General features: G+C 45.8%; 1 protein-coding gene across 1 annotated transcript in view; it reads left to right on the top strand.

The window, feature by feature from the left end:
* Positions 1-22,051, top strand: part of LOC146354031 (polycystin-1-like) — an 84,342-nt gene that overhangs the window by 34,807 nt on the left and 27,484 nt on the right. Inside the window, exons 11-24 of the mRNA XM_084829779.1 lie at positions 524-671; positions 1,668-1,720; positions 3,237-3,998; positions 5,299-5,430; positions 5,828-6,003; positions 7,607-7,743; positions 8,813-12,477; positions 13,463-13,618; positions 15,202-15,339; positions 16,331-16,613; positions 17,482-17,701; positions 19,698-19,857; positions 19,999-20,139; positions 21,400-21,541. Coding sequence (XP_084685905.1) covers positions 524-671; positions 1,668-1,720; positions 3,237-3,998; positions 5,299-5,430; positions 5,828-6,003; positions 7,607-7,743; positions 8,813-12,477; positions 13,463-13,618; positions 15,202-15,339; positions 16,331-16,613; positions 17,482-17,701; positions 19,698-19,857; positions 19,999-20,139; positions 21,400-21,541 — 6,313 coding nt within the window. The remainder of the gene's footprint in view (positions 1-523; positions 672-1,667; positions 1,721-3,236; positions 3,999-5,298; positions 5,431-5,827; positions 6,004-7,606; positions 7,744-8,812; positions 12,478-13,462; positions 13,619-15,201; positions 15,340-16,330; positions 16,614-17,481; positions 17,702-19,697; positions 19,858-19,998; positions 20,140-21,399; positions 21,542-22,051) is intronic.

Genomic DNA, 22,051 nt, shown 5'->3' on the forward strand with positions numbered 1-22,051 from the left:
GAGAAAAAACATCAGGGAGAGAGTCCGAAGAAGAATATGTTCTAATCAGTTACTTCAATTATCCTTACATTTCTGAACAAATATACATTCAGATCATGACCAAGACACAACATTTCTGGATATGATACATGATAGTGCCTTAGATCAGTTAGTCATGGAGCCAACAAGATGTCAGGCAAGCCTTGATTTAATACTGAGTGGTGCCTAGGATCTGGTTAGAGTTGTAAGTGTTGCCAATCAGCTTGTTAACAGTGACCACAGCACTATATAATCCAATATCTATGTGAATGGAAAATTACCTAGAAAGCCCAGCACAGTCACATGATTATTTGTACCTCAGGGGATATTAGAAGATTGTGGGAACTTGTGATTTCATGTTTCCAAACCTAATGTGTCACTTGTACACCTCACTCCTAAATAGAGACAGAGAGCCATTGTTGCTCAATATCTTCACCACGGGGCTTACTCCTTTACACATCCTATTTTCTCTCTTTCTTTTCCTGGCCTTGTTTTTGCCTTAAAGTTGATGCTCTTTCCTGGCCTCTGGTTCAGCCATAATGGAACAATCACTTCTATAGACTTTGGTATGCAAGCAACAAAGAAGCCTGTCCAGGCCCGTTTCCAGATCTTCCGCCCATACTGCAGCCCCAGTCAATATTTGATTCCACCAGGTAAGAGAGACCGGCACCTTCTGCTCCCTTTCTTGCATGCTCTGGTTTGTTCACCCACCAACTTCTCCTGTGCAGCTTTTCCTTTCCTGCACTTGAAAATTAAACTCTGCATGATGATTTCAGAATGGTGGTGACTTCATGGGATCCCAGAGCTAAAAAGTCCCTTGCACTATGGCAAGATTCTGCGAAATATTAAAACTGGAAAGAAATTACATTCCAAAAGCTTTCATTGCTATTTATCCATTGCATGACTATTTTTTTCAGGGAGGATGCTTTCCTTTAATATTTAATCTTAATGTATACACCTAGAAACTTAAACCTTTTGCTTTATGCCCTCCCTTGCTGCCAGAAAACAGTTTTTGTTAGTATTCTTCATAGCAGCTTTTTAGAAAAAGGGTTTAAGGTTGTTGTATTTCCTCAGTCCCATCTTTTTCTCTAACTGAAGAAAATGCCTTTGCTTCCATTTTTCTGTCTGTTTAATTTCTTTTTGTAATTGTAATTGCCTTCTAATTGCATTCGTCTTTTTTTTTTTTTAAGTGACACTTAAATTAGACTCTGTGCCTGTGCTGACTGGAATAGTACATATAAACGAATATTTCTGGATTTTGGGGTCTGGAGATGGTCTATTTTCATAGAAATCTTTGCAAACCCCAGTATAGAATATCGAGTAATTGCAGCAGTTCAAGTTTCCCTTCCTGGATATTTCCATTATTGGTTGTTTACATTTTTTGTGTGGGTGTGGGATAACTCAGTGCATATGTTTTTATTCCCCAGGGTGCAAATTGCTTCATACACCTTTCAGCTGTTGTCACTCAGAGCCACTTTGCCACAGCATGGGTGGGTGCCCAACTGGTCAGCAGTGGTGCCCTTTGAAGAATCACTGTCTGAGCATCTCCAGTCCTTGCAGCTCATACGCTTTTGAGAACACAACTGCCCACAGCCAGCAGTTCCCATACCCTCCACGGTACAAAGGAGTCTCACCATTCTTTTCCATAGTGGCTGATCTTCCCTTATTGCTCACTCCCAGCAGTGAAAACACCCACAACCATGTAAGTGCATCCAGGACATTCCTTTGAGTTTCATATAGGACTTTCCTTGTCATGGTCTTTTCTACAGTTCTTTCAGTTTTCTTTCAGCATTCTCTGCAATTCTTTCAGTGATCCCTTGAGCTTTTCTACATAGCTTGTTTTTTTCTTGGGTGTACAGGAAGCAGTTCCCTTAGGTAGACTAGCCATGCTAGAATGTTGCAGCACAAACTGTTATGAGTCCTGTGGTACCGTAGAGCAGCCTTCCCTAACCTGGTCCCCTCCAGATGTGTTGGACTGCAGCTCCCATAATTCCTAGCCACCATGGCCATTTGGAGGGCACCAGGTGGGGAAGGTTACTGTAGAGACTAACAAATGTATGGTGGGATGAACCTTCGTAGACAATAGCCTACTTGACCAGATGCATGTGCAATCTGCAGGTGTCATGGGAAGCAGGCTCTTTCCTATGTCCCACTAAGCTCTATGAAAATTCATGTCACAATACATTGGTTAGATGATGATGGTGATGATTTAAATTTCTTAGGTGCTTTTATTTAAAAAAAGGCCCAAGGCAATTTACAATAAAATCAAAACATACAAATGTAAAGCAATTTACAACAGCAAAAACCCCCCAATTATCAATAAAAACGTAAGAACATAAGATAAAATACCACAACCCCATATAAAACAACTAAAACATCAGTGATAACCATAAACAATTCAGCTGATGCATTAAGAAGCCCATCATACATGGTCAAATGCCTGGGAATAGAGTCATTAAGGTGTTGCTGGACTGCTTTGCAACACTATGATACTGCATGGTCTTCATCATAATGCAACAGCAATACAAAATGGTGAGCGTATACAGCACCATTCCATTGTCCCATGTTCTTTATTCCTTAGTTCTCTGTTGAATTTCAGATTTGTTTCCCATCCCTGCTCTCAGAACACTTGTGGTTGAATGTAGCTGGGGGGAGAGGCGGATTTACTTTGCAATCCTGACAAGGAGGAAATAACGTGTAGCTGTTATTGGCTCTGTGAGCATGTTTTGAGTCAGGCCACCCTACTCCTTTGCAGGTTCCTTGGTTAAGCTGACAATAGTGGTGGATCTATCTTCTCTGGGTGATGTGTAAAAGACAGCCTTGGGATCCACTTGGATGCTGTCCTGGAGACACAAACTGTGTGCCAAGTGAGCCCATGAGGAAGCATTTGCTGATTGCTCCCAGTTCATGGAACCTTGGAAGCCAGTTTTTGGCCTGAGCCTTGCTATTCTTGACGCAACGCAAAATTCTTTTCTTTAGACTTCCTGATGTCTCTGTTTTTAGTTAATTGTGCACTGCTCTTATTTTGGTGATATTGTGATTTTTTATGGATTAGCATTAAGCTTTATGCGTTGGTGCATTGTTCTGCTTCTTGTTCATTGACTTGAGCCATTCAAGCATGAAGAGTTGCATGCTGGCCTAAGATTAGATGTGTGTATTATAAATGGAGGATGTCTCCAAACGATCCTGATGAGACCCAGTTTTTCTGTACATTTTAGGTTCTCCTGCCAAAGGAAGAGATCTTCGTCTATCCAGGTGACATCATAGGGATCCAGCACAATGCTGGCATGGGCTCATTCCTGCAATGCCACCCCCATGCGGATTCTCTTTGGCGACAGAGTTATATCAGCCTCGTGAAGGAGAGCTGGTGGGAAGAAGGCATTGCTGGGCTTCCCAACCCCACCTGGGTGGACAGTATTCTTTGTGATCTCCAAGTGACCTTCGCACATGAGATGAGGAACTTGGCAAACACTCCGCTGCTGGACCAAAAGTTGGAACTTGGCTTGTATACCTATATGGCAACAGTGAGAAATGCTGTCAGCAGCACACAGGCAAGCTGCCTGGTAGAGGTGCAGTCAAAAGTCAGCAATTTGCAGCTTATCTACCCCATGCCACTCAGTGGGAAACTCAACGTAGTCACAAAGCAGGAGGTTTTACTTGTTGTCAAGATCACCTCTGGCTGCAATGCTGTGTCTCGCTGGACATCACCGGTGGACAAGGCTGGGGTGCCATTCGTGGCCACTTGCCCAGCAGGTCTTGTGACACGTGCCCCTGCCTGTTACAGAGAAACCACAGACACCTGGTTCTCCTCAGTGCAGCTTGTCATGGATGAGCCAAGAGATGAGGAGATCTTAAACATCCTGGCCTCCAATGAGGTCAGTGCCCAGAAGTTGTCAGTGAAGATCCAATCATACGATGCTGTTGAGGGACTCCGGGTGGTGCCCCCTGGACCCTGCCGGATGCTAGTGGATGTGTCTCAGGTGGGTTATGATGATGTCACTTCCATGCTTATCCCTGTCTTTCCTGTGAAGTTCTTCTGCTGCATCAGCAGATGCACTCTAATGCCTTGTTTAAGGAACTGGATAGTCGTCCAGAGACTTTCTGATGCTCTGGCCATTCTGCTAATCCAGACTTCTTCAAGCTGGTGCCCTTCAGACTAGAACTCCCAGCGTGCCCCTGCCAGCATAGGTGGCTGGGATATCCTAGGAGTTGTAGTCCAACACATATAAAGGGTACAAGGTTGAGGAAGGCTGTGCTGTTTGAGCCAAACAGATTCCAGCAACTGATTTTAAGGTGGGAAGTTGCAAATGAAAAGTACATCTTTCCAACAGAAAGATACCGTTTCCCCTTGTTTTGGGGAAGAACTGCTTGTCATTGCTTTTGGGATGATCCAGGGCACAGGCAGGTAGACTGGTCCAGGAAACTGTTTTATTCCACAGCCTTAGTAAACACAGCTTACAGTGCAGGTGAGAAAGGTATTTTACAGTGCAATCCTGTACATGTCTACTCATAAGTAAGCCTTATTGACTGCAGTGGGGCTTACTCCTAGGTAAGTGGGTACAGGAGTGCAGCCTAAGTCTGTGTACAGTCTTTTGTGGCTTTACAGAGCTTCATAAGGGCTGGTTGCCCACTGCCAGGAGGGGATGCAGACATGGTTCTGAGGGGCAGGTGGGACATAGAAACAATAACTTGGAGCTATGGAAATGGACAGCATTTTGAGCAGCACTCAGGTACCTCAGTTCCAGATCATTGGAAGTTCCTATGTGTTGCCCCTTCTGGCTTCTGAGTTCTCAACAGCCAATAGTAGCATTTTTAAAACTTCTCTTCAATCATGAGAGCTAGAAACTTGGTTTCTGTTTTGTTTTAAAAAAAACAATGAGATGTTCAGGATGCCAAATGCTATGTCAGATTCCAGGTTTTATGTTATGTTATTTACATTATGTTATTTATTTTATTTCTATACTGCCCAAGAGCCGAAGCTCTCTGGGCAGTTCACAAAAATTAAAACCACAGAGTGCAGCATAAAACAATATAAAATATGAATATTTTATTCTATTTTATGTTATTCTACATGCATATGGATGCTTGGAATAAAGGGCAATTTTGCATATTTTGTCGTGTATGTTCCTCGGCTATTAGGAGACGGGAAAGTGCTCTTGAGAGCCAATTCAATGCTACATGTTCATTTACTGCTCCCCGTTACCTAGTCCAAAGTCCAGCCAGCATGGCTGAACCAACACTTGAGCCATTCTAATCACGTGACTTCTTTGCTTTGACCAGGTGTTTACTGCTGAGATCAGCCAAGGCTCTTCTGTCTCTTATACCTGGGTTATAGATAATATGGACAAGTTTGCCTACAATGGCCAGAGCTACAGTGTCAAATTTAGGAGACCTGCCACGTATCGACTCAAGGTGAGAAACCAAAGCCAGGTGAAAGGGGGGGAGGGACACACATGGTAGAGCAAGGCATCTGTAGCCATCTCAGGGGGTATAATTAATAATATTTATATGGCAATTTGCATACATTATCTCAGTATTCCTTACAATGGCCCTGTAAGGTAGACCAGTATGATCATCTCCATTTTGCGATGGTGGAAGATTGAGACTGATAGAGAGTGGCTTGCCTAAGGCCATTCAGTGAATTCATTTGAACCAGAGACTTCCTGACTCAGCTCATTCTCTTTTGTAGCTATCTGCAGAAGCAAATAGACAGCTGAACTGCTGTGAATGTTATTAAGAGATGCTTCAGTTACTTCTGGGATGGGAAGCGCCAAAGTTTTCTTGATGAGTTGTTCCTCCTTGTCCATAGCTGACAGCAAAGAACCTGGTGAGCTTCAAATCTTTGGAACTGGTGCTCATAGCTGAACCCATGAATCCCTTGGCTAACCCTGAGTTGCTGGGACTCCCTGGAGTTGTGGAAGTCAATGTTCTTCAGACTGCGATATTCAAAGTGGAAGTGGACACTGCCATAGAAGTTACTGTGAGGTGAGAAGCAAGACAAAGAAGTTTGGTTATGTGCCAGAGGCACTTCTTTTATACAATCTTAGAGAAGAGCACTTTAAAGCAGCTACTATCTATTCAAGGCCAGTTCTCACAACCATTTCAGTGCATGGCACCAGTGGGAAAACCTCACCTGTGCTCACTTACAGCCACTTCACCCTGTGCCCACTTCACCACCCTAAGCTGAATCCATCCTAAGGACCATAGCTCAGTGGTAAAGCACCTGCTTTGCATGCAGAAGGCTCCAGGTTCAATCCCTGGCATTTTCAGTTAAAAGGAACAGGTAGCAGGTGATGGGGAAAACGTCTCCCTGAGATGCTGGAGAGTTGCTGCCATTCATAGTAGACAATACACTGGGCTATGATGGACAAATAGTCTGATGTGGTATAAGGTAGCCTCCTATGTTCCCCTGAAAACATGACAGTCCCTAGTACGTCTCTCCCTCCCTTCTTCTTTTGCATATTCAGTGGAGTTCATGAGATGTGGTCAGCTGTATCTGTGACTTTCCATGTGCATAAAGCCATACTGGGCAAGTAGAAACTGAACCATAAGAGAGAGAAGGGGCCAAGAATCAGTCTAGTCTAGGCTCCTGCTTCAGGGCAAGATCATCCACAAACCATCCCCCTGTCGTGCAATTGATGCAATCCAGACCGTAGTAGGCCACAACTGGAGAGCAACTGCCATGCACATAGCGGCCAACAAAGCGAGTTGCTCCAAGTGATTCAAGCAAGCAAGCAAGTCAGATCACCTGCTTCAGGGGAAAGTAAACAAACAAATAAAAATCTGGATAGTCAGATAATAAGATCTGGAGAAAGCACCTTTCTGACCCCAAATAGGACTGTCAGTCAGAACATGAGAGTGCCTGTAGGATCGCTAAGTTTAAATAGCTTAAATATAATCTAGTCCAACATTCTGTTCAGGGCCAGGATCGTTTATATCCTGCCCTCCTAATATACCCTGGAGCTATTTGGTCTGCTGGTACCCTCATCATCCACATTACTGTGTGCCACAAGCAAGAAACTCCATCCTAGAGATGCTTTTCAGGGGAGGAATAAATTTAGCAAAAGACATTTGGGTTGGTGAAATCACAAATTGTGCAACGAGAATTAACAATGTGAGCTATTGAGATATCACTTGACTTTTGGCAGCAGGCATTGTGGAATATAGAATTTTTGGCAGAGGCCAGAGGTGGTGATGGATAGTGTGGGTGAGGTACGTAGGAGGGGAAGTGATAAGGGGCATGGAAGGAACTCTGGGAAGAAACCTTTCTGTTGCTGAGGCTGGGCTGTTCTCAGGCGGAGATCAGTTGGTCTTTCTGATCTGCTCAGTCTTGTTTTTGATACTCCAGATTGACAAGCATTTCTTGCAGACGTTTTGTGAAAAATCGTCAGGTTTTGCAAATGCATCCAGAAGTCCCTGCCTAACACTCTGAAAGATCCACAAAGGGAATTCAAATAAATCCTCTGGGCTAAGGAAACCCTGCCGGTGTTATTCTGTTTGCGACCTCTGTGGGTTGTCCCCAGTGTATCTAGTGCATTCTTTGTCAACTGTACTCTTGTGCCGGAGGCAAAACTGTTTCTGCTTTCAGGTGGAACTTTGGTGACAGCAGCCCAGAGGTAGAGAACCTGCTGGCTCCCCCTCACTGTGCTCCGCTATCGCGTCCAGATCCGCAGACAGAACGTGTTCAAGTGTCAGCCAGAGTGACCCATGTATTCATTCAGCCAGGTGGGAAAATGGGGCTGCTACTGGAAGATAACTAGGGAGCTGGAAAAACAACAAAGAGTCTCGTGGCACCTCAACAGAATAACACATTTATTATGGTATAAGCTTTTGTGGACCAGATGGAGGAGAAGACAGCATTTGAGAGAACTAAGTGGGGAGGGGGCTCAAAGGATTTAAAAAATAGCATGGGAAAACTTAGTAATTAGCATGTCGTTATTATTTTTTTATAGAAACATTTATATAAGGCAAAAGCAGTATAGACAATTGGGACCAAGACAGAAAATATATGTGAGTGGGGAGGAAAAGCGAATATGTTTTGTTGTAAAGTCAGGAAGTAGCTCTATCACACTGTATAGGACGTTTTCCCAGGGTGAGGCTCATCCATTGCACTCCAGATGTGCTGACCCCTGTGATTTCCCCAAATGCGGGAAACTCGACTGCATAATTTGTGGTTCTTGTTGTGGTTTCTGAAAGCATCCAATGAGAGTGTAAACTGGTCTAGTGACCTGGGGTAGTCAAATAACATCCTCGATAAGCCCCATCCCCATAAACAGTTTGGGCTAGGAGGCCTTGTCAACTACTTGCCACACTGTTTTGGTGGTCCTCAATATCACCAATATCAGGTTCATTTGGTGGGTACATGACAAAGAGCTTTCTCAATGGCTGTGCCTAGGCTTTGGAAGTTCCTTCATAGGAAGGTTGCCAGCCCTCTTTCTGTAGGCCTTTCATCGACAGGTAAACTCCTTCCTGTTTACACAGGCTATGGGCCTGTTGAGATGATTCCCTGCTGCTGTTTTTTATTGACCGCTCCTTTTATCCTGCCATGTTGTTTTATCTGCTTTTATTTATTGTTATATGGTGTTTTTGTTTCCTTGATAATTTCTTATATCGTATTGACTTGTTTTATCAGCTGCCTTGAATGACTACTGCAGAAAGGTGGGATATAAATGTGATGATTAATAGTAAGAATCATTGCTATCGGTAATAAAACTAAAAAATTCAGGGGGGGAGGAATCCAGTTTCTGGAAAAGTGATCCCTTCTGGCTGACATCCCACATCTTTGTTTCTGTAGGTGACTACACTGTCAGAGCTGAAGCTTTCAACAAATATGAGCAAGTCCACGAGGTGGCCAGAGTCCGTGCTGTCATCCCTGTAATCACAGTGACGATACTGACCAATCCAGCATCCCCTGTGATTAATGAGGCTATTCTGTTTGAGGCCATGGTTTCTCCTTCCCTCTATGGCATCTGGTATTCCTGGGACTTCAATGATGGGTCACCTGTCCAGGAGGGACCAAATTCTACTGTGTGCTATTCCTTTGAAAAGAGTGGAATTTATAATGTGACCCTAAGAGTCTATAACAATCTCAGTGACATAACATCAGAGGTATCTCTGTCCATTGGTGAAGGAATTATGGGCCTGCATGTAGAATGTAGTGGGCCCAGTGAACTAGGTTCAGTCACAGTTGTTAATGCTACACTGAACTCTGGCACAGATGTCAGATGGTCTTTTGACATGGGAGATGGGTCCATCTACAGCAATCTGTCACATGGTGTTGTTTCCCATATTTTTGGCAAAGAAGGAAAACACATGGTGACTGTGACAGTTCATTCTGCTACTGCCTCTACCACTGCATCCACCATAGCTGACATTTACAAACTTAAGATTACCTCCATCCTGGCTTCTAGCTGTCTGTCCAGTGGGGAGCTGACCCTGCTCCAAGCTGTTGTAACAGGCTCAGGGAAAGGGATTATGTTCTGCTGGGATTTCCAAGACGGTAGCCCTCCTTCTGTTCGTCATGGAGATCCCACAGTCCTTCACAGCTACACAGCAGCTGGGAATTACCAGCTGAATCTGACTGTCTATGGCACAGTGAGCAGTGCCTCTCATCAGCGAGCCATTTGCGTAGAAGACAGAATCAGCTCAGTTAAGCTATTGGCTCCCATGTCTGCTGTAGCGTTAGGGGAACCACTTTCCTTCGTGGCTGAAGTGGAACCAGTACCAGGCCCTCAGCACCAGTACAATTACCACTGGGATTTTGGTGTTGGTGAAGACCCAGTGCCTTCCAAAACTCCAGAAATCACTTTTGCATACCTGGAGGCTGGGTTGTATGTGGTCACAGTGACTGTGTGGAACATGGTAAGCCAGCAAAATGCCTCAGTGACGGTCACAGCAGAGCGGGCAATTAGTACCATTTCCATTCACCACAGTGGTGAAACAGGCTTCTTTCTAGCTGTGGGCATTCCCTACCTCTTTGTGGCTGACGTCAGCCAGGACATTAATGCCACATTTAGGTGGGATTTTGGAGATACCTCCCCTCATCAGGTGGGTCAAAGGGCCTCCCACACCTATCAGAAAGCTGGAGATGTTACCATCATAGTTGTGGGTGAGAACCTGGTTAGTCATAGGATGGCTACACTCACCATGGTGGTGCTCATTCCAGTTCAGCGATTGACTCTACATGCTGAGCAGCCAGTGGGTGAGGCTGGACAGGAAGTCACCTTCAGGGCATCTTTAGCAGCAGGAAATCATGTTCACTATCACTGGGCTGTTGGTGAAATAACTGGATTCCAGGAGGGAGTTTCTATTTTCACTCACACTTTCTCCACCTCTGGCACCTTTGTGGTATTTGCCATGGCTGAGAATGCAGTGAGCATGGAGAAGGCAAATGTCACTATAGAAGTCCAGACTAGAATCCAAGGGGCGCAGATCCGCAGTGAACATGTGGTGCAGGACACGTATGTGGCCGTTGCTGAGCCCTTCTCTCTCTTGAGTGAGGTCACTCAGGGCTCCAATGTCACCTTCCGATGGGCTGTTTTGCAGGGAAAGCATCCATTGGTTACTGCTAAAGGACAGTTATTCTTATTCTACCCCAATACAAGTGGGGAGCTCATGGTGGAGATGAAAGCTGGGAATGCACTGGGTGAAGTCACCACTAATCTTACCCTGGAGGTCTTGGAGAGAGTTTGTGGTGTGAAGGTTCAGTCAGCCACTGAAAGTGTAGCGGTGGGAAAAGCAGTGACTCTGAATATCTCAGTGATGTCTGGGACCGATCTCCATTACTTATGGAAGATGGAGGCGGATATACATTTCCTGCTTACCACCACACCCTCACTTTCTTATGTCTATGCTACTCTGGGCTCTAAGCTGGTTTTTGTCACTGTCTACAATGCTCTAGGATCCAGCAATGGCTCCACGGTACTCAGAGTGCAAGAACCTGTTTCTGGAGCAAATTTCAGCATGGTAGGAACGATGCGGCCTTTCTTCTTGGAGTTGGGCACCTCTGTAGAGCTTTTGGGTATGGTGGCTGCAGGCTCTGATACTGCATGGGAATGGCAGATGCAGAGGGAGGAAGGGCAGAAACTGATCTTCTTCCATGGGCAGAATATCTCATATGAATTTGAGCAGTTTGGAGACTACAAAGTATTTCTGCGGGTCTGGAATAATGTCAGTGAGAGCACAGCTCTGGATACCATCTCCATCCAAGACCCTGTGGTTGGGTTGGCTGTGACAGTGGACAAGTGGATGGTATGCACAGATGATGAGGTCACTTTTATGTTGCATGTTTTGAAGGGAACAAGAGTGACCTTTGCCCTCTCCTTCCCATCACTGGGGATTCATGTGGATAGCCCTGGAGGGATCTTTCGGTCTTCTTTTCCAGTGACAGGCTACCACCAGGTGCTAGCGTCTGCTTACAACAACATTAGTAATCAGACAGCCACTGTCATGGTGAAGGTCTTGGAGAAGGTGAGGGGACTGCATCTCCTGAATGATTGCCCATCCATCTTGGAAGCTAACAGGGGACTTAAACTCAAAGCAGCGGTGCAAGCTGGAGAAAATATGACCTTCTCTTGGACCTTTCAACTCCCTGGGCTTCCTGACTATAATGTCACAGGCCAGCAGGTTACATATACACCTTCTGGTAAGGACAACTTGACCATTCTGATAGAGGCCCGCAACCCTTTCTGTGTAGACACTCTTACAGTGATAAGGACTGTACAGATGCCAGTAATGGCTGCTACTCTGTCCAGCAATGGCACTAGGACATTTGTCAATCAAACGGTGGCATTTGAGGTGATGGTGGCTGGTGGCAGCAATCTTCACATGGAATGGAAGTTTGGGGATTCAGATGAGACCTTTGCTGGTGAAGGAGACTGGAGAGCATTTCACAAATATCACCAAGCTGGTGATTTCGTGGTAGAGGTGAGAGTCTACAATAATGTCAGTTTTGTCCTAGCACAATCAAAAGTAACTGTGCAGCAGCTGGTCTGTGAAAGCCCCACTGTGAAGTTGGTGGATCCTCTCTCCATGATCTCCAAATCCTACACTAGCTACTTTGAGGCCGACGTGGACTTGAAAAGATGTACAGCTTACCGGGCCTTGTATTGCTGGGAGGTATTCCACACCCCCAGCTGTGATCATCTGTCCAAGACCAATCTGGTTTCATTACCTCATGTAGATATGCTAACCCCTCGCCTTGTGCTCCCCAAGCTGTCTCTGGATGCTGGTCTCCACTGCTTACGCTTCACTGTCTCTTTGGAGTACACTCCTCTGGCCCGGATGGTTTCCAACAGCTTCACTGTGCTTTCCAGCAAGCTCATTCCCATCATCCAAGGAGGAACCTGGAGGAGATGGACAGCTAAGCAGGATCTGGTTCTAGATGGAAGCAAATCATATGATCCTGATATGGCAGTGGATAGAGACTCCTTGGCATACCAGTGGGACTGTGAACTGGAGGTAATAAGAGAATCTCAAATGGCAGCAATAAGGCACATGGTTTGGTCATTCAAGGTAATTAACTAATGAGATGGGTTACCTAAAAAGGTGGGTTCTCCTTTATATGAAGCTTTTAACAGCTGTTATCAGGTGTTGCAGGCATATGGGACTAACCAGCTCATCTAAGCATGCTCTTGGCATATCCCATTTCTCTTAGTTTCTGCTCCCAAGCCAAGTCCTGTCAGAAAAGATTAAAGAGGTGCCCTTGAACTGCCTGCATCTCATTCCCAGGAGAAGAGGTAGAGAATACATAGGACCAAAAACGTGTGCTCTCCTCTCTTTGTGATAGACGTACACAAAGCAAATTGCTGTAGGAATTGCAGGCATAATTCTGTATCCTGCTGCATCATCAGGACATGTGTAAGAGACACACCTGAACCTAGTTTTTTTCCCTCCTGCTGTCATTTAAAGGCTGTTACACCAGGAGAGTGTTGCCCTTCACCGTATTGCAGGAGAAGATTGAGCTTCTCCTTAACACAGCCTTTAGATCCTATGATTTGGGAAAGCATAGGAAGAAGACCTTTATTCTGGGGATCAAGAAGCTGGGAGGTTAGGCTGCATGCTTCCCTGAAAGAAGTCACATAAATTCAGGCTCAGCTCAAAACTTTATACCTCCGTCATATACATATTTCAAAGTCCTGTTGTCTCAGAATATATGATCAGTGCCCTTACACTTACTTCTTTGCCTCTGGCATCAGAGCAGAAGCATGAGAGGGACCGTGGCTAGTGGTAGAGCACCTGCTTCGCATGTAGAAGGCCCCAGGTTCAATCTCTGGCATCCCCATGCAGGACTAGAAAAGAATCCTGCCTGAAACCCTGGAGAGCCATTGTTGCCAGTTGGTGTCAACAGTACTGGGCTAGATGGATCAATGATCTGACTCAGTATAAGGCAGCTTCCTATGTTCCAAACCCCACAGGACATCAATTGGATTTCTCTCTGTTACAGGCACCAAATATGTCCATAGCTCTGTGTGGCTTTCCTTGCATGGTAGGCATGGACAGAGTGATCGTCCCACACTCCATGCTGAATCCAGGGTGGACTTACCGCTTCAACCTTACTGTAAAGAAGCCCGGTAAAGATCCTGCGTGTGTAGCACAGACGGTGAGCATGGCTTTATTACCTTTGTTATTCTCACATAGCCACCATTCTTTGCCGCATTATACAGATGCTTCTTTAAGCTGGTCATCTTAAAATACTTCCTCTTGGGGAGATGGCACAACACCCTGATCCTTCATTTAAACAACTCAGTTTGAAAGCCAGGGATGTGTGTGTACATTCACATGTGGAATATGTGGTAAAGAAAATAAGTCCTCAACTCATCCCATGGTTTCTGCCTCTTAGGACCAAATTAGCCGTTGACATGCTTTTTCTTGTTATGTAAATCGCCAAGCAGCAGCCCCAACACTGGTCTCAGGTCTTATAAAGTCTTGAGCCAAATCCTAATAAAGATTCAGGGTGCTTCCACATGAGGCTTTTATTGTTCAATTGCCCTGTCTCATTCATGGAATTTTACAGGGGGCCCAGTTAGCATTGGCTTCCATTTGTAACCCTCCCATGTTTTCCCACACTTCTTCCATCTTCTTTGTTACTATAAAAAAAGCCCATTAAGGAAGGAAAGGCAGACTAGCACAATGCCCTTTGATTGGTAGCGCTAGGAGCTCCCTATCTGGAAGCACCCTCAGTGTCCGATCTCTCTGTGAGGTAGAGGCAACCCTAGTTGCTTCAGAATATGCTCACCTCTTCCAGAGGGCAGCATTCTTCCACTGTGTTTGCCAGGGACGTGCTGGTTCTCCTCTCTTTCCCCCAGGTGAGTGCAGTGGTGAGGATTTTGACTTGTTGCCACAACGCCCGATTGATGTACTTACTGCAAGTCTTTATTACAGGGGTGCAGAAGTAGAACCTTTGTCAGTCTGAGGGTTTTCATTTCGGAGAAGCTCTTGGGAGGTGCATTCCAGTGGTGGGCAGGGTCAAAATACCAAAAATACCAGCCTATTTTAGCTTAAAGATCTTACTGCCAGTCACTAAGCCTTAGGGGAGGCATTTCAACTTTTTAAAATGGAGGGGGAAAACTGTCCCAAAGCCAGGAAACCATCAACTGATTGGTGGTTGGGGAAAAGAGGTGGGGCCTTCCAGGGAACCCTGGAGAGCTTGATTGGGAACCCTGGAGGATTTGATTTGGCCCCCAGGGCCTGAGGTTCTGCACCCTTGCTTTGCTGTTTACACCATTGAATTCCATCGTGATTTGCACAGTTAGTTCCTGTCCTCCTGGATCAAATTCATAGAGAAGAATGAATGGCATCTTCTGTTGTCTCTGATAAACAGGCCAATGGATCTAGGGGTGCCGAATGACATGAAAAACATTAAGCCCTGCTAAATAATGTTCAAGTGCAAATATGCTTGATATGGAGTTAGAAAGCCCAGCCAGGACCAAGTGTAGGGTGAGCACAGTATGGATGAACCCCTAGGCACTACTGGCTTTTGTTCACACTGTGATGGATAATTCACTGCAGTTCTACCATGTTGCCTGAGAGAGCCACCAGGGACTCCTGCATTGCATCAAACTGTGGCTTACAGAACGTCGTACTCTTCTTTTGCTTGCGAGTGTTGCTCCATTTCTACCAACTAGTCACACTGTGTCTTGGTTTGGGGTTGACTTTAACATTGAGTCTGATGTCCACCAGCAGGTTTCGATTGAATCTAGCCAAATCCTGCCCGTGACCCTGGAGTGCCATTCCTGCAATGCTTTGTCAAGCTATGAGGTCAGCAGCAGCATCCATGTCACACTGTCTGGACAATGCAAAGACTGTGACAGTAGAACACTGGTGAGATCATCTCTTCCACTTCCAGGGCTGTAGAGCCACATGGACTTAGCTGTCCTTGGCAGGAACACCAGTCTCTAGCTCAGCCTTCCCCAATGCAATGCTCTGCAGCTGTCTTGGACTGCAATTCCCATCATTCCCACCCAGTATGGCCATTGACCATGCTAGCTGAGGGTGATGGGAGTTGCAGTCCAATACAGCTGGAGAGCATCAGGTTGGGGAAGGCTGCTCTAGCCATTTAGAAGGAGGAGATGATGACCCAAGAAGTGTGATCTATTTTAAACACCCCACAACATTTGGAGAGGTGCTGTCATCACCAAGTGCTTCAGCTCTTCCTATTCTTTCTACCACTCCCAATCTATTACCTTTATATGCTGGGGACAAGCAACAGAGGAAGGCCATCTCCTTCATGCTCTGCTTGTGAGCACCCACAGGCACCTGGCTGGCCACAGTTGGAAACAGAATACTGGACTAAATGGACCTTAGGGCCAAATGACACATTATGTTGAAAGCATAGCTTGGCATCACATGATCCTTTTAAAAACTTTAAATAGAGGGGGGAGCAGGGCTGTGGAGTCTGGGGTTACTCCTTTGTTGCAGTCCTGATAAAAATCAACCCACAGGTGCCATTTGGCATGGAAAGGAAGCTGCCATTGGCTCCTTCCATGCCAAATAGCAGCTTCAGGGGAGATACGTTTTCATCAGGATCGCAGCATGGTGGGAAGGGTTAAAAAAAACTACCCCCGCCCTCAATGGACCAGATCCTGTTCAGACCCTCCCACGGCTGTTATTTTAAAACTTTTAAAGAAATTTGCATAATACCAAACTACTCATTTAACAGTCTTTTCCAGGAAGTCAGCTCTCCTGTTCTTAAAGTGGCTGCTCTGCTCACCTCCTTCCTAGGGCTAAGGCAACAGGTGATGTTGTGCAATAAATGTGTCATTTTGCTACTATGATCCAGGCTCACTGAAAACACCCCTTCTAATCCTTGCAGTACAAATGGAGAGCTCAGAGTTCTGATGGCCAACCTTTGACCTTGGACCATGTGACCACTTCCACGGGGGACTCTAACCGTGACTTGGTGATCAGGCAAGGGGTCCTGCAGGATGGAATGAAATACGCTTTCACAGTGTTAGTTACTCAGCCTAGAGGGCAGCTGCAGGGAGAATCCAGCATCACTCTTACCCCAAACCACCCACCCAGGGGAGGGGTCTGCTTTCTGACACCAGAAAACAACATCTATATCTTGGAGACGCCAGTTAGATTTCAGTGCATGGGTAAGTAACTCAATGGATTTCCCCCTTCGCCATTAGGGTGAACGTCTGTGGCAACCTCCGGTTCATCTGGCCGGTGTATTTTGCTCCCAGTTCGTCTGCTCTAGGTTTTGGAAAGCCCTTGGGCAAGGCACTCTCAATGGGTCCCCTAACGCAGCGAGTCTACTTTCTCAGTGCTATTGTCACCGCTCCTCATCCTCTTTCTCAGCATTGCTACCACTCGCTTGCTTGGCAGGCAGAGAGCCAGTGAGCAAGCAGGCCGTGGCATCTGCTGCTGTTCCTCCTCACCCCACCATTGTCTGGGCCAGAGCTAGCGGCAGGTGAACAGCAGGTTGCCACGAAGAGGAGCAGCAACTCCAAGGAGCTCTTGTCAGTGGTCCCCTGCTGGGGTGTGGGCCCTCGCCAGGTGCCCAACTATGCCAAGCCTTGGCGTCGGCCCTGCTTTTGCCTTCAGATCTCCCTACCACACCAAGTAGGATTGCTCTGCCCATGTTATTGTTTTCGTGTAATCTTATTGGATTGTTTTACTGATCATCGTAAACCGTCTTGGGAAGATAATATATCCTCAAAGCCAGTCTAAAAATCTATTGAACAAACAAATAAATAAAACAGAATACACAGACCCAGGTCATGTGTGTCAGCTGGAATGCTTGACTACTAGATATCAAGTAAAAAAAAAATTCTATTGACTTGCACTGCTTGGGTTTGTTCTTGGCTCAGGGCATGGTATGCAACTATGTTGAAAGGAGAGGTCAGTCAGGAAAATAGGTGGGTTGATCCCTCTGCTTATGTGATCAAGCTGAAGTCATGCACACTTTCACACCTCTCCAATCTTATCCTCCTCCTGTATCTTCTGCTCTTTCTCTTTCAGGCTGGATGGATGAGGATAGCAGCCCTGTACAGCTGATCTACACCCTGACTGCCGAAACCTGCTCTCGCAGCAGCCATTGTTGGCGCTTCTGCTTGTATCGAGGAATCAAATCCTCCTTCAGTAGTTTCCTGCCAGCAGGCACTCTTGGCCATCAGTCTAGTATCAGTATTCTGGTTGAGCTGGAGGATTTGCAGGGAGCAAAGACTTTGGCATTGAACCAGTAAATGCATGATCCTTTGGGGATGGGCCTAGCAGTAGATCTTTTGCACTAGAGCTGTGCCATGTTCCCTCTCCAGCCCAAAAATGAAGACAGTGTTGCCTTTGCAAGACTCACTGTCAACTGGAGAGAGGTTAAAGCTGCAGTCATTGTGCTGCTGTCTTTGGAATAGTTCCTCTGATGGTGACAGGGTTACTATGGCATTAATCTCTTAATGACCTTATTTACTAATTGTAGCAAAACTTTTTATTTCCAAGTATGGCTTTTATGCATTGCAAGGAAGAAGGTATGTTTACAAGGCAGACTATACAAGTCACACTTACAGCCCAATCCTTACCTCGTTTAGTCAAATGTAAACCCCATTGATCTCAGGCAGCCTTTATTTCTAGGCAACTATGTTTAGGACTGCAGCTATGCGTTACCGTTCCCTGATTGCTTGTTGCAGCATAGTTCCACTGACTTCCTCATGAAAGACATAGGAAGCTGTCTTATACCAAGTCAGATCATTGGCCCAATTAGCTCAGAACTGTCTGCACACTGGCAAGTGGTTTCAGACAGGAGTCTTTCCCAGCCCTACCTGGAGATGCCAGGAATTGAACCTGGGACCGTTTGCATGCAAAGCACATACTCTACCAGAGCTACAGTCCTTCTACTACTGAGAACATAAGAAGAGCCTTGCTGGATCAGACCAAGGGTCCATCTAGTCCAGTGGCCAACCAGCTGCCCACAGGAAACTCACAAGAAGGATATGAGTGCAATAGCACCCTCCTGCCCATGTTCCCTAGCAACTGGTATACATAGGCTTACTGCCTCTGATACTGGAGGTACCATAGAGCCATCAGGGCTAGTAGTCATTGATAGCCTTCTCCAGGAATTTGTCCAATCCCCTTTTAAAGCCATCCAAAATGGTAGCCATCACCACGTCTTGTGGTAGTGAATTCCATAGTTTATGCGCTGGGTGAAGAAGTAGGTTGCTTGAAGAGTGACATCTTTGGTTCCACATAACCTCATTGCTTCTGTCGAGCAAAGCTACGTGAAAATTACTAAGCATCTTATAGGAAAGCAAAAATTAATACGGTGCAACCCCCATGAGTCACAGAAGGGGGTTGTCAGGATTGAGCCCAGGCCCTCTGGTTTGGTTTTGGGCTCTGATTCAGATCTGGAGACGGAGTTAGAAGAAGCCCAGCAGAGACAGGGTGTGGGGGAGGAAATTCCCCAAGAGTCCCCAGAAGCCAGTGAAGAACTTTCCCAGGGAGTTCTCAAGGAGGAGGGCCAGGCTCAGAGACCATCTGCCCCCCTCTCTATGGAAACCCAGGCTCTATCAGAGGGGGAGGGAGCTTCAGGATTGACAGATGCCAGAACTTGCTGCTGAGTTAAGTGGGTGGAGTTGAGAGGAGGAGGTGGGAGGTGTCACACCAGATGGGCTGCAGGGTTAGAAGCTGGGTTGGGAGGATCCTCCCTGAAGGCAGGAGCTCAGAAAAAGCCAGCTGAGCACAGCAGGAAACCCTTCTGGAATTGAAAGGCAACTAAAGCTTTCGGTAGCTCTCTTAGCAGACTTACTTTGCAAATTAGGCCTAGAGAACAGCTCTAAGCTTATGTAGTTGCTTCAGAGGTGAAGAGGTGCTATTAGCTGAATAAAGAGTTTGTGAATTGTGCAGGGAGTCTCTGCTGCCTCATTACTCGGCGGGAGGGCTTAGCGTCCATGACAAGGGTATAGAGACTTTTTAAAATAAGGGCTTTAGATTACAATAAGGCATGGAAACAGTGGCTTTTTGGTTCAGTTATAAAATAGTTCTGTCTAGCTCTGAGCACATACCTTGATGACTAATATATTAGCAGTTGTCGCTTCAGGGGATTACAAAGACCTTTTGTTTAACTACTCACATGTTTACACGCATTTAAGAACCACAAAAGTTTTAACTTGGGTTCACCTGTGCTTATTTTGAAGCTCACCAACCATTACTTCTAATCTCAACTGTCTGTCTTCCTTCCCTTTCAGAACCTTGACTCTCACCATGCCTGACCTCCCTTCAGGATTTAAGTCCATTACCAGCTGGTTGAAAGACAAGAGTCAGTCAGAGCTGCAAGGCGTGGTACGGCAAGGAAATCCACAGGAGGTGATTCCATACTCCCTGGCTCTCATAAGTCTGCTGAATAAAGTAAGGACTTGGTGGAGGAGAAGCCTTTACGTTTGCACACATACAAACATTATTCCTGTTTAGGCAATGCATTTTTGCTTGTTGTTGTATGCTATCTTAGGAGGGATGCCTGCCCATGAGAGATTTCTTTCTCTTTATCAGGACTTGAGAAGAGGGGCTGACATGAAGGAGTTGAGGGACCGGATCTCCATCCGCAGCACTGTCACCGCAGCCCTGACCTCCCTGAATATTTCCAGTGTGAAGGATGTTGCTCAGCTCAGTGCAGTGCTAAGGGCATGTGTGGTAGGTCTCTCTTTACTGACTCTCAATCAGGGACAGAGCAAAGCCATGATGGAGACTGTAATGGCCCCTCTACTCCACCCCCAAATCTGGACTCTCACACATGAAATTTGTGTTGCATACACACACACACACACACACAGTCAAAGAAACCTGTGTTATGTGCAACAATGCGGATGTTTTTTAAACTACATACCTTAGTGAAACATCACCTTGTGTGCTTTCTTGGAAGCAAAAGATTCTGAAGTTGGCTTCACACATTAATTGTGCGAAGAGGTCTCTTTGAGTAGAAGGGACTGTGGGGCCATGCTTCAAGCCCTGCCCTTGAAGTCACATGACTTCCCTGGTCCAACCGCTCATGTCCTCATGTTAAGTGTGAATGTTTGCATAGGGCAAGGCATAGTTCATTTGAAACTGTTTGCTTATTTAAAAGGGTCTGGAATGCCCACCCAGCTGAATTCTGGACACTGGGCTCTGATTCTGACACTCTCTCCTTCTCATGCTTTTGTGTACATAGGCAGTAAGTACAAAGGAAGGAGAGCACATAATAAGACATGGCAAAAACAAAATACTGTACTATAAGAGTCAACGTATACATGACATTTTGGAGGTGAGCCTAGACCATTGGAGGGCCCCCTAAGACAGTGGGTCCTAAATTAAAGACCAGTTAGCCCATGCCTTAATCAGGACTTGCCCTCTGCTTATCATCATACAGTTAGGGTTGTATAGGCTGTTGCAATGAAGGCCCACAGTGTTTGGGGGCCTGAGACAGAATCCAAATGGCACTCATACTGCAGCTAAAAAATGGGGGAGAAAGCTAAGTAACTGGCAATTTGCTGCTTTTTAATTACACACCTCCCCCCCCCGACACACACACACACACACACACACACATATATGGTAGAGCTGGGCTGTTGGTTTTGACATCTCATTATCCATCTCGGGATCTTTCTCTCTTTCCTTAAAGTTTAAGCAGAAGCCTTAAGGCAGGGCTGGCTAGGGCTGATGGGAATAGCAGGCCAAAGCATCCGGAAGGCCATGAGTTACCCACCTCTGCCTTAAGGTTTAAACAGAAGAGAAAAGTATATCATGCAGAGTGAGTGTGAACAACCACTGGCTTCTCCAGCACCTTGTGTTGAATGATGAAAGGTGACTAACAGAGTCCGGGGTGGGGGGGTGTTGAAGGCTCACTCTTTCGAAGAGGGAAGCTGGGGCAATTTTGTTGGGGCAATCAGTGAACAAGGCCCCTTTCCCCAACATCAGGCATTCCCAGAAGAGCTCAGCCTTGGATCTCGAACCCAGATGCTGGAAGCTGCCAAGAAAATGATCGAAGTGATCAATAAGGAAACAAAAGAGGGTCATGAAACTCCTTCCTCTGCCGGCAAGAGCATCTTGGCAATCCTGGGTAGGTAACATGGGCAGACGGCTGTCACAGTTACACCGGAGGCAGTTGGCCTATGCTGGAGAACCTGGAGCTCTGATTCTGCCTCTCCCCCTGTATACTAACCTAGAGCAGCTGTAGAGAAAGCTGTAGAAGGAGCAGGCTTTCCAGCTGACCAGCCAGCTCTTAACGCCAGCTCTCTGAAGTGAAACACCTTATTGTCACCTTTTATTTAGATTTTTTTTAATGGCACCACAATCCTAAGGATTTAGTCTTGTTAATAAGACCTCAGGGCCACAATACAAGTTGCATACAAATACTCATGTTACACAAAGGGAACACAGTGGCCTTACTTTTTTTATTTTTATTTACAAATCATTAAGAAGACCTCAGAATCAAAGAACTTTTTTTTCTGATACGTCTTTTACAAGAAATTCCTTCTATCGCTCCCTTATCCCCACTTTCCCTGTTCTTATGATGCCATTAGAAGAAAGAATCCGTGTCACTTTTCATTGTCAGTGCCAACTGTTGACT

This window comes from Heloderma suspectum, chromosome 2, assembly GCF_057233095.1.
Source record: "Heloderma suspectum isolate Gila_16-S chromosome 2, 16-S_ref, whole genome shotgun sequence".
Taxonomy (NCBI): Eukaryota; Metazoa; Chordata; class Lepidosauria; order Squamata; family Helodermatidae; genus Heloderma; species Heloderma suspectum.